Below are 11,925 nucleotides of genomic sequence, written 5' to 3'. Positions count from 1 at the left end.
TCCATATGGGCAACATATCTACCCATTTGTGCTTCCAGGGTGGCCGACACCAGCTCCTCGATAACAACCAATTAATGCTTGTCCGGCGCCTATACCTGGTGTCTCAGCTGCATTTGTAATATATATGGACAACCGTTTCTAATGTCTCCGTGAGTTTTGATGATGTTTACATGGATCAGTTCATATGTGAAGTGTAAACTAACAATCTAACAATGTATGCAAGGGTATTTTAAGCTACATACATACATGTGTAATTTGGATACTGCATGAACATCCAAATGGTGTATCCAATTTAAGACCTTACCAAAAATCCTTGCACGAACACTTTCCATTTCTAAAATGATGATAGCGCATACGGTCCCTCACAATTATATCCCGGTTGTATAATTGTGAAAAGAGCTTTATGGCAGAATGACAGTCCTCACAAATCCTCAAGTTCTTCACAACACGGATGGTTGTTCCAGGTTTTGTGTTAAGTACTCCGAAAGCAATTGCAAGCTTCTCACTGTGGTACCGCAGTGCTGTTTCCTTCTCCTCCTCTGCAATGTCAAACAAAACTTGAGATGTATTCGGTGAATAACCCTCCGTCTCCAGCTTTTCTATAATCTTTTCAAGCATCAAGTAGACCTCCTTCATTTGTGGGTGTGACCCATCTCCCATTTTGAATTCATGCACTTTGCCACCAATATCAACCATGCTGATTCCAGGAATAGTCTTCACTCCCCTTTCCTTCATCAATTTTCTTACCTCTGCAACATCATCCCACATACCTGCCTCTGCATAGATGTTAGATAACAACGCGTAACGTCCACTATTTTGCGGTTCCAATTCAAGCAAAATCCTCCCCACTCTCTCACCCATTTCAACATTTCCATGTATCCTGCAAGCGCCCAACAGGGCACCATAAACAGCTGCACTAGGTTCAATTGGCATTGAATTTAGTACCTGCTCTGCCTCTTCCAATAGCCCTGCCCTTCCAAACATATCAACCACACACCCATAGTGCTCTACCTCAGCCTCCATTCCATACATTTCCTTCATAGAACTAAAAATTGTAAGACCTTCATCAACAAAACCCCCATGAGCACAAGCACTTAGAGCATTCAGAAAAGTAATCCCATTTGGTTCCAAATTATTCCCTTGCATCTTGAAGAACACATCCAATGCATCATCTGCTCGGCCATGCATAGCAAGCCCACCAATCATGGCATTCCATGTCGAAACCTCTTTCCGTTTCACATTTTCAAACACTTCCCATGCCATGTCAAGCCTCCCACATTTGGCATACATATCAACCAAAGCGGTCCCCAGTACTGCATCCACCTGAATTGAGTTCTTCTTAATATAACCATGAATCCACTTTCCTTGATCAAGTGCTCCCACATTGGCACAAGCAGCTAACACACTCGACAATACGAATTTCCTTGGACTAACAATCTTCTCCTTTTGCATCTCATTGAAAACTTCCAATGCCTCCTTGTGATACCCTCCTTGCACATAACCATCAATCATAGCACTCCAAGAAATCTCATCTCTCTCAGTCATTTCATCAAATACCGCCCTTGCATCTTTCAACCTCCCACACCTAGCAAAACCACTCACCATTGCATTCCAAGACCCAACATTCTTAATTGGCATGTGCTTATCAAACAACTCCTTAGCTGCTTCTACATCCCCACATTTCATGTACCCATCAATCATTGCATTCCAACAAACAACATCAGACGACGCCGCGTCATCTAGCAATATCCTCCTTGCCTCCTCCACAAGCCCGAAAGACGCATACATTTGAATCCCAGCACTTCTTATGTGCCCATCTTCACTAAGCTGTTGCTTCACCACATGTGCATGAATTTGCAGACCTTCCTCCACTGCTTGAACTAATCTGCAGGCCTTGAACAACATAGGATAGGTGAACTTATTAGGCCTGGAATTCATATCCACCATCTTAGAATAAAATGAAATAGCTTCCAGTGCCTCATAGTTCTCCACACACCCTTTGATCATAATGTTCCATACAAACACATTTGGCCTCCACACATTATCAAACACCTTCAAAGCAAACCCAAAGTTGTTGAAGTGAGGACTTGCATAGCATTTTAGTATGGTGCCTGCTACATAATGGTCTTGAAAGTGGCCTGACCTCAGGACAACACCATGGGCTTGCTTGAGGTTTTGTAGAGATGTGGTGCATTTTGTGTTCAAGATGTCTAGGATTGTTTTCTGGGAGAGCTTGAAGGTAGGTTTGGTTTCTGGTGAGGCTTCCTTTGGTTTGATGTGATGAGGAAGGTTTGTGGTGGTGGTGGTGGTGGTGGTGGTTGTGTTCATGTTTGCTGTGCTCGATCTATCCGGTCTAGGCTAAGGTGCAGATTACGTATCACTGAAGATAAAGCGATAATGTCATTGATATGACATGTCGTTTGTAGGTTTTGAACTGCACGACATGCTTATCCTCAATTTGTTCTTTAGCTAATTCTTTTTATTTGTTTTTGTTTTTAATTGACCAAAGTGTTTGGTTCTCTGAAAAGATGGAAAATGTGGTCAAAACCACAGAAACAGAAATCATACAATTAGGGGTGAATGATTCTCTTCTTTTGGTCACACTTTGAATGGATAATTAAATTTGATAAGCTCTATCAGGCAAGTAATCTAATAGGAAAGACAAAAGATCATCGTAGTTCTGACTTCTGACTCATATCCTCATTAACTCCGGTACCAGCATGCAAGTTATAAAAAGATTTCATTTCTGAGCTGCGTGATAGATTTCGAACTCTAATTACTTAAATACTAATGTGTTTTAGCGAGAAAGTTGTAATCCCTCGAGACAAACCATACATTATAAGAAGACCCGAATGGTCTAAATAACCCCGATCGAATATGGAGATGCTGGCAGTGTTTTTTTTTTTTTTTTTTTTTTCAAGCCCTACGTTTTAGTTGCAGGCAGATAATTTCATTGCACGTTATGTAACATTCAAGGTTAAGTACGATGCTTTGAGTTACTGTCACCTTCTTTAGCCTTAAGTAGGTAAATTTTACATTTTGCTAATAATTATTACTTTGATCCTGATAGAAATACATACAATACTTCTTCTGGAAATGGATATCGAAGCGAGGAAAGTTACATGCGCACCGGGGCTGCCATTGCCGGGGACAAAGCAAGTTTCTATCAGTGTGCCAGTGCCTAGTTTCATTAGCTTGCAAGACACGTTAAGTGATGCCAAAGGTTGTCACTATATTTATAATTCCTATGTTGCAGGTGCTATAGACTTCATTTGGGGCAATGGCCAGTCAATGAACGAGGTAAAAATCCTTGTAGCTTTTTGTCCTATTCATTTACTAACATTACCTGAAACAAGGATACATTCAGCTGCATATGTGTTTTATTTTGTTTGCCGGGACATATATGAAAGATATATATTATACCCGAGAAGGAATTACCCTCGTGGAGTGTTGGTTGTGAGTAAGTTTCTCCTTTGATGTTTGAATTTTTGTTCAAGCAGTTCAATTCTGCTGTCTAATCCTTCCTTGTTTTCTGTTTTTCCGAATAGGGATTTAATCACATATTCAGAAGCAAAACTGCAGTGGACCTGGAGCAAAGATGTATCACCGTGTTAAGTGGGAGAAGCAGTTTTCTGATCAGGAACTGATGAATTTAACAAACACAACTAATTTCATAAACCAAGAGGGATGGATCGATGAGCAACCGAATTAAGCCCTATATTCTTCTGTACTACAAGAAAAATTGCAACTGAAAGAAGGCAGATTATACTGCAAAAGATGTGCTTGAATGGATTAAACCTCCGAGGACAGATTCAAATGCTATTGCAGATGCCTTCCCAGCAAAAATATTAGCCTAGAGGCTAGCACAGTCATTAGTTAAGAGGGGAACACGTTAACAAACTATACAGAAACTCCTACAACATCCATATGCAATAAAATTTCCATAGGCCCATAGGATATGTACAAGAATCCATCTTCCCATGGATATAAAAGCACCTTCCGTATTTCTGAAAATTAGTCGCTCCCAAGTTATCTCCATCAGTTATCCCAGTACTCTGATTTTACTATTGGGTCGACTGATGATTAATTTACCTCAATAGATTTTTCTGCATCACTTGGATCCAAAATCACATGGTAGTCACCATCCGGCGAAGCCTGCTTGTTCTCCAAATCAGCACTTTCCATGACATGGTTTTGTTCATCATCAACAGCCACTTTGTTAGCAAAGCTTTCCTTTTCCTTGATACTTTGCTCAAGGAAGGGCTGCAAGGAAAAGGGAGCAACTTTTATAGACATATGAGCACTCCGAGAGTGAACATCAGTTGAAAAATTAGCAGCAATCAACCTTTTTCTGTTACTCTTGCTACTTAACATAGTCCGCTCCTTGATGATAAATTACTGATTGTCCTCAAAGCATGGAGATCATGAATACTAGTACTCAACACTCCCACTATGTGTGCTACAAGTTTGGTTTCAAACCCAACACACCTCTAGATTAAGTCACTATAAGGTCATCACACTTGGATCAGGTTGTATTCCTGCCCCCTAGGTTTTGCTTCGAATAGGTAGCATGTCATCATGCATGTAAATGGGGTACAACTTAAGTGACTAAATACACAAATTGATTAGGGACTGCTGTAACAACAGGGAAAGAAATTAATGTAGAGGGAATTGTACCTGTTTCTCAGCCTCAGATAGCTGATTCCATGCATCATTGGCCATTTGTCGGAGATTCTGGCCTTTATTAGATTGAATTTTTTTTAATCTCCCACATTCTGTCTTGATAAAGATGTGGTAACCACTGCGTATCCCTTGTCGAGCACCTGGCTTCTTCATCCCTTTTTTCCTGGGTACAGCCAACTGTTTTTCAGCTGATGCTGAACCTCTTTTCCTCATCTCTTTTTTCTTCGAGTGCAGCTGGGGGGTCTGCTCCTGTGCTGCTTCGGGTACTGCTAGTTGGTTTTCTGCCGATGAGTGCATATCTTTTGTCCATATCTCTTCTTTCTCTGAGTGCAGCTGGGGGATATGCTTCTGTTCTGCTTCTGGTGCTGATTGTTTTTCTGCAGACGCCGAACCTACTCATATTTGAAATACAAGGGGTTAACAATAAGTTCAATAAGCTATGAAATCACCTAACATCACACTTCGGTCTTTGTTCATTATAAAGAGAAACAATCAGCACCGTTAGCCTATATGCAATATCAGGTTAAATTATAACAGCTCAGTGTGCAATTGCAACATGATGACTAATCTACAAAGTAAAAGAAACGGTGACAATACCGTATATACCTGTCGACATTGATTGAGAACAGCTCTCCTTGAGAATCTTCTTCTCTCCAGGCCCATCTTCAACATTTGTTACCATTTGAGATGAATGATTGGTGCACTTCATTTCCATTCGGGGGCTATCCTCAATATCAATAGTGAGATCTGCAAATTTCAACCTCATAAGCTCTAAAATGCACTCAACTTATTTCTTATGTACAAGAAAGTAGATGCAAATCTAATTGAAACCAAAAACTTCTAAGCAGTTAACACCACACACTTTGCGTAGATTTTGCCAAACATATATATAAATGGTAGTATCCAGAAGGCTTGGCTAAGGTATCGGATTAGCTCCTATACCTGGCGTTGAAGCCACTTTCTCAGGTCCCCTATAAAAGTAAATCTGTTCATAATGAAACAGAAAGAGTGCATAAAGCTTTAGAAGAATATCTGGATAATTGAGATTCCTCCCATCCAATTTCAAAGAGGATGCAATCTCCTCCCATCTCCTATCTTTGTTCACCTGGAAATGGCAACAAGATATCAATCAAATTCCACGAGGCCAAGAACAACACAATCCAGTAGCAAACTTTTCAGGATATAAGATACTAAAATGGCATGGTCACGAAGTCTATTTCCTTTTTCACTAAATAAATACGTAAACATTAGCAAGTCAATGATAGAAAACCTGATTAAAGCCTCCCCTGAGAGTTACTTCCTTGTAAAACAGATGCAAATTCAGTTTGGTTTGTCTGACATCAAAGCTGCCCAACAAAAGGAAGATATTTTGAATAATTTTCACTCAGAAATAACCCAAATCAAAGATACATTTCTAAATATTTAACCACCATTCCATTCCTATTAGCTGCCTATATGTATATCTTCCACATGGAAGAGTAAAAACCAGTCTAATAAAGCCAAAATATTAATATGACAGGAATTATCCAAAGCTTTATGAAAACTAAAAGGTCAAAACACATCAACATCACTCATCATGCATTCGAATAAAACTTAATTTTGATTTGCATGTGATAAAAGTTTCCAACTTTTTCTCTCTCTCTCTCTCTCTTTCCCAAAAGTTTCTCACAGAACCAAACACAGCAGCAAAAACCCACATAATAGTCCTGTACTCTGAACACAGTACAGAACCTATCATTAAAAATCCCTACTTTGAACACATTACAAAAATGGAAAACAGAATGCATAAAAGGAAGGTAGAAAATGAAGCCCAAAAGATTAAGACTTTAAGAGTGAATTAGGGAACTTACACAAGATTGTACCCAAGTGACTCATTCAACTTGCTTAGCCTTTCATAGAAACTCTCACTATCAGAGCTGTCAAACATGCTTTTCCCCTGAAACCCAGAATTGGGCACATTGGGATTGATCAGTTTACCAGAGCATTGTGGTTTAGAGAACTCAGAGAAGCCGCTGATCTGGCTATCTCTGGTGTCCTCTCTCACATTCTTCTTTGGCATACTGAAGAAAATGCTTAATTGGATATGGCTGTGCTGCTCACTCCAAATGATTCCACTGGCTTGATCTGAAGGCCAAACTCTATATGGGAAACTGCAATGTACTCTGCAGCCTTACACGTGTCCGCATTGGGGTAGATGAACTTAGGTTTACTGTGGACAGCTGTTTTCTAGCTCTTAGCCATGGAGTTCTTGGCATCTTGGAGCTCATTTGGTAAAAGACTAAATTGTGGTGACCTGGTTAGTCCACTGAGTCATTATTAATTGCAAAGAAACAGAGAAGCATAATAAATCCACCTATGTTACGTTGAGATCAAGGTCTACAAGTATTAATATTTCTCAGAATTTTATTTTGTACAACTACATGCATCTAAATTTTATAATAATATACTTATCAACGATATCCCATATTTTTGACCAAATTTTTTTTTTTTTTTTTTAAATATTCGACACTCGATATTTTGTTCATTGATTAAGAGACTAAAATATACAAAACTAAATTACGGTATATTAATGCACATATGATGTCCAACTCTTCTATTGTATGATTTTTTGATCAATCGGCAAATAAACCATTCAAATTCGAACTCTGTAATTAGTGAAGCCAAACTGCTCCCCTGACGCACATATACGCGTTCACAATGCCTATACTCTGGTTACGTTAACCACCCATATGTGGAGGTTTACTAAAAGACATTAGCAGTATTGTGTATGAATAGCACAATCATTGCACCAATGCAGCACCATTATTAGGCGAGAAAATTTAACGTCATTCATAAAGGAATAATAGCATCAGTGTTGATTGATTGTGTACAAATTTATTTCCTCAAATGATTGATTTTTGTAGGTATATAGATTCCTCCCTTTTGGATAGATTTTGTATTTACCTTGTGCCTCTTTAAAAATTTCAAACCCTATTAATTATCATTGAAGATTTATTTCCAAATCAGACAAAACTAAATGCATTTCATCATCTTAATTACAGAGCACTGATATCAATTCATCATCCGTCTTCTTATAAATAGTAAGGGTCTGTTAGCCATAATCTCCTGTGTACCAAACTTGTGCGTCCCGAGTCGCCCAGTTTGAGGGGGGTGTTAGCGACATTAATTCCTTAACTTGCCTCAATCAAGCCTGATCTCTTCCTCAAATCAAGCTCATTAACACTAATATCTTCTGGAAATGTCAGTTACTTATTAGCATTGATATTAGGCTAATCTTATGGTTCTTGCTATAATATGCAGTTATTGTTAGGCATGTAATACTCTGCTATATATGTGTACACTTGTAAATCATTCATCAATGAAAATCATATTCAACAAGGTTCTCAGTATACTGCTAAGTTATTCTTCAGATCTTGCAAAATGAAGTCTCTTATTCTTATTATTTCAGTGATATTGGCTCTTTTCTCTTTTCTGAATGGATTGGATGCAATCCGTCCACTAGACCAAGTTTCAACTACCATCGTAGTTGATCAGAATGGTAAAGGACAATTTACCACTGTTCAACAAGCCGTCGACTCTATACCACCAAATAACCCCGCGTGGACTCTAATTCACCTCAACTCCGGTGTCTACAAGTAAGTAACATATATTTGTGTTTCGTTGTTTTTCTTTGTGAGCTGTATACTGTCAATTGGAACCCTATGTGCTAATATAACCATGTTCAGTGAAAAAGTTGAGATCAAGACACCATATATTATCCTTGAAGGAGACCGCGATCAGCAAACTGTGATTCAATTTGGAGATGGCGGAAGTGTTGTTACCAGTCCTACATTTAAGTTGAATGCAGATAATTTTGTGGCACGATATATTCTATTCAAGGTTAAGCGACAAACTCAAGTTTTATTATTTTAAGCACACAAACTAATGAAATGAAAAATGAGAAGTGATTTTGACATTCCACTTGTCATTATATTTCGTGTACAATTGCACTTCTTTTTTACTTATACATGGGTGTAAATTTATATTTCGTCTCTTAGAATTAGAAATAACTAATTAATAAAATTGTTTCGTAACAGAATACCTATGATCGTCTTCCTTCTAAATTAGCCGCCAACGGGGTGAACACTACTTGGGCACCTGCAGCTGCAATTGCCGGAGACAGAGCAAGTTTTTACCATTGCAGCTTCATTAGCTTGCAGGACACATTGACTGATGCCAAAGGTCGTCATTACTTCTATGACTGCCAAATTTCCGGCGCCATAGACTTCATTTGGGGAAATGGACAATCAATTTACGAGGTTGAAAAACAAAAAAAAACAAAAAAAAAACCATCATTGCGATCAATACTTAGATATATTCACACAATCACATGTATTTACACTCGATCAAATTGTTTGCATGCAGAATTGCAAGATCAATTCATTGGCATCAAAAATAGCTCCACGGGTAGGTTTTATCACAGCACAGGCTCGTGAAAGTCCAGAGGAAAGTACTGGTTTTGTATTCAAAAATTGTCATGTGACTGGATCTGGCCCTATACATCTAGGAAGAGCTCATACAAACTACGCAAGAGTATTGTTTGCTGGGACAACAATGGACAATGTTATTACGCCAGAAGGTTGGGACGGGGCACGGTTTAAGGGCTCCGAGTGAGTATTGGTTTCGTTATTTCTTTTGTCTAATCACAGTAGTGACAGTACTGTAGAATTTTCCAGAGTTGGACTATACTTGTTTGATGCTCTTCTAATTATTTGCTTTGTTATTTTTCTTTGCTCTTATTTCACAGGAATTTAATCTCCTTCTCGGAGGCCAATTGCAGGGGACCTGGAGCAAACATGTCGAAACGTGTAAACTGGGAGAAGAAACTATCAGATCAAGAAGTAAATGATTTGACTAGTTTATCTTACATAAATCAAGATGGATGGATAGAGAAGCAACCTAGATAAGCCCTTATAATTTCAGGAGCAAAATAAAGTAGTATGAGGTTGAAGGCAAACTAAGTTGTCACTTTAATTATTTGAGTTGTTTGTCTGACAAAAAAAAAAAATGAATGCATGATGTATTAAGGCTTTTTTTCCCATGGGAAAGGAAAACAAATTTCCCACTAACTTTCATTTCTGCTGTTTGGAAACATTGGGAAAGCAACGGGAAAAGATATGTTGGTTTCCATTTTAGTATTTGGTTTGTGTATGGAAATGAAACTAAATTATACTAATATTCCAATATCCTCATTTATTAAAACACAAATCATAAACTTTCCAAATAAAATTTTCAATAACAATTTTCAACAAGGATATAAATGTATTTTTATCATGTAATTAATACACAATTAATGTTGAGAAAGTGGGAGGAAAAATGAATCATTTGGAGGATGAGAGAAGAGGTTTCACTTTCCCTTGTGCACACCAAACATAGAAAATGAATAGATTGACCGTCAACACGCCACAGGTTTTATTTTTTTTATTTATATCTTTCTCATAATTATTCTCTGAAATTGACCGTCTACCAAGTCTTATATTGGCTCTCGTTTGTGTATCAACGTAATCTTCAGCTTAATTAGTTACTAGATCTATTTGGAAATACACATCAACGGAACAGAGAACATAGAATCAAGGAGTAACCAAATTAAGGAGAATCGGGCATAAGTCTCTCCTCGTCATCTTGAGTTAGCGGAGGAGAACATTAAGGATATAAGGGAATAATAAGGAAAGTGTACGTGCTCGTCATATTGAGTTTCTGCTGAAGAACATCAAGGATGTAAGGGAATAATAAGGTAAATCGGGCATAAAATATAACAAGGTGGTACGCAGCTCGCAAAGCTAATGTGAAGCCTACTACAAAGAGGAAATCAAGTCAACATATATATAGCAGATTCTACCATTAACAACATTCGAAACTTCCTATCGCTAGCTGAATAGCTGTTGCGCATCTACTAATTGAATTAGCCTGTCTTGCCAAAATAGACCGAAGTGACATAATGAGCACAAGGGATAAGCCTGTCTTGAAGTTTTGCAGCAATATTATGCAGTCGTTTATATCAATAACGTTGGCCCGGCCCTCTTCTTTTTCTTTGGTGCATTGGATGCTCGCCCTTATCCACTTAAATATATATGATCTTCCACAAGTTGTTTCAAGAACCATTATAGTTGATAAGCATGGCCGAGGTGATTTTGCCTCGGTGCAACAAGCCATTGATTCTATACCATCAAACAATTATGTGTGGACTTGTATCCACATCAACTTCGGCGTCTATGTGTAAGTAAACATTATTTTCAAGTTTGTATTTCTAAGCTTTACTTTTAGGGTACTTTTAAATTCACCCTCCTTATTATACGTACTTGCACAAAGTAACAAGTTGAGATCCCTCAAGACAAACCATATATAATTCTTGAAGGAGACCCTAACCACTTCCCTGTGATTGAATATGGATCAGATGCTGGAGATGTTGTTAAGAGTCCTACATTTAAGTTACATGCATGCATATAATTTTGTGCCACGAAATATAGTATTCAAGGTTAGAAACATATTCAAACCTTAAATTCACATAAAGTTCGGTAATTACTACAGTACAATACGTACATTAATAATTTTTTTCTTTCTTTGGTCTGGTAATAGAACACATATAATCGTCTTCCTCCACCAAAGTACGGCGGCAATGGAAGGAAAGTAGCCCTAGCACCCGCAGCTGCAATATATGGAGATAAAGCAAGTTTTTATCAGTGTAGTTTCCATAGCGTGCAAGATACACCGGCCGATATTCTAGGTCGTCACTATTTTTATAATTGCTAAATTGAAGGTTGTGTAGATTTTATTTGGGGTTTCGACCAGTCCATTTATGAGGTTTAAAATCCCTCTCCTCTTTCATTCTTATTTTGTTTTTTGCTATTCAAAAATTAGCATAATTATTTTGACACTTGGTTACATATATTCACATACATTCAATCAAACTCTTTGCAGAAATGTCAATTAATTCACTTGGTTCCGGCTATATCACAGCGTAGGGTCGTGATGGCGCAAACTGATAAAGTAATCTGGGGTTCGCATCCAAAACCAATTTGCAATGGATGGATTGGCCCAAACCCTTATATAAACTCATAGGCAAAGACCGCAAAGTCCAATTTTTCCCATGTGGGATGTATATATTCTCAACACGCCCCCGCACGTGTGGCGAATTTTCAAGCCATACACGTGAACAACTTTGGGTGACGTGGAGCTCGTGTGGCCACGAGGCATGCACACATG

The 11,925-nt window shown here is 38.2% G+C and overlaps 3 protein-coding genes and 1 pseudogene across 3 annotated transcripts; 2 read left to right on the top strand and 2 right to left on the bottom strand.

Moving 5' to 3' along the window:
- Positions 1 to 179: 179 nt before the first annotated feature.
- Positions 180 to 2,379, bottom strand: LOC133720689 (pentatricopeptide repeat-containing protein At5g66520-like). Its single transcript, XM_062147113.1, has one exon. It carries the CDS (start codon positions 2,326 to 2,328, stop codon positions 301 to 303), a length of 2,028 nt encoding a protein of 675 aa, XP_062003097.1. The 5' UTR covers positions 2,329 to 2,379; the 3' UTR covers positions 180 to 300.
- A 1,184-nt stretch (positions 2,380 to 3,563) lies between these two features.
- On the bottom strand, positions 3,564 to 6,936 carry LOC133722653 (high mobility group B protein 10-like). Its single transcript, XM_062149524.1, has 6 exons — positions 6,534 to 6,936; positions 5,954 to 6,029; positions 5,626 to 5,788; positions 5,290 to 5,430; positions 4,678 to 5,075; positions 3,564 to 4,263 (listed from the first exon to the last, which is right to left on the bottom strand). The coding sequence occupies exons 1-6, from the start codon at positions 6,740 to 6,742 to the stop codon at positions 4,084 to 4,086; spliced, it is 1,167 nt and encodes a 388-aa protein (XP_062005508.1). The 5' UTR covers positions 6,743 to 6,936; the 3' UTR covers positions 3,564 to 4,083.
- A 1,167-nt stretch (positions 6,937 to 8,103) lies between these two features.
- On the top strand, positions 8,104 to 9,629 carry LOC133722722 (probable pectinesterase 29). The gene is made up of 5 exons (XM_062149593.1): positions 8,104 to 8,318; positions 8,409 to 8,562; positions 8,760 to 8,981; positions 9,088 to 9,317; positions 9,470 to 9,629. Exons 1-5 carry the CDS (start codon positions 8,104 to 8,106, stop codon positions 9,627 to 9,629), a joined length of 981 nt encoding a protein of 326 aa, XP_062005577.1.
- Positions 9,630 to 10,660: 1,031 nt separating this feature from the next.
- LOC133722720 (probable pectinesterase 29) lies at positions 10,661 to 11,529 on the top strand (annotated as a pseudogene).
- The last annotated feature ends 396 nt before the right edge of the window (positions 11,530 to 11,925 follow it).

The sequence above is a fragment of the Rosa rugosa genome, chromosome 7, assembly GCF_958449725.1.
Source record: "Rosa rugosa chromosome 7, drRosRugo1.1, whole genome shotgun sequence".
Lineage (NCBI taxonomy): Eukaryota > Viridiplantae > Streptophyta > Magnoliopsida > Rosales > Rosaceae > Rosa > Rosa rugosa.
The sequence above is the reverse complement of the archived record's forward strand: the minus strand, read 5'-3'. Positions and strand labels throughout refer to the sequence as shown.

Excerpts from the sequence above, each read along its gene's own strand:
- LOC133720689 (XM_062147113.1), bottom strand. The coding sequence starts at position 2,328 with ATGAACACAACCACCACCACCACCACCACCACCACAAACCTTCCTCAT.
- LOC133722653 (XM_062149524.1), bottom strand. The coding sequence starts at position 6,742 with ATGCCAAAGAAGAATGTGAGAGAGGACACCAGAGATAGCCAGATCAGC. Across the intron at positions 6,030-6,533 it reads TCACTTGGGTACAATCTTGT|CTTTGATGTCAGACAAACCA; the intron begins GTAAGTTCCCTA and ends TTTGTTGGGCAG. Across the intron at positions 5,431-5,625 it reads GAAAGTGGCTTCAACGCCAG|ATCTCACTATTGATATTGAG; the intron begins GTATAGGAGCTA and ends TGAAATTTGCAG.
- LOC133722722 (XM_062149593.1), top strand. The coding sequence starts at position 8,104 with ATGAAGTCTCTTATTCTTATTATTTCAGTGATATTGGCTCTTTTCTCT. Across the intron at positions 8,319-8,408 it reads CTCAACTCCGGTGTCTACAA|TGAAAAAGTTGAGATCAAGA; the intron begins GTAAGTAACATA and ends AACCATGTTCAG. Across the intron at positions 8,563-8,759 it reads CACGATATATTCTATTCAAG|AATACCTATGATCGTCTTCC; the intron begins GTTAAGCGACAA and ends GTTTCGTAACAG.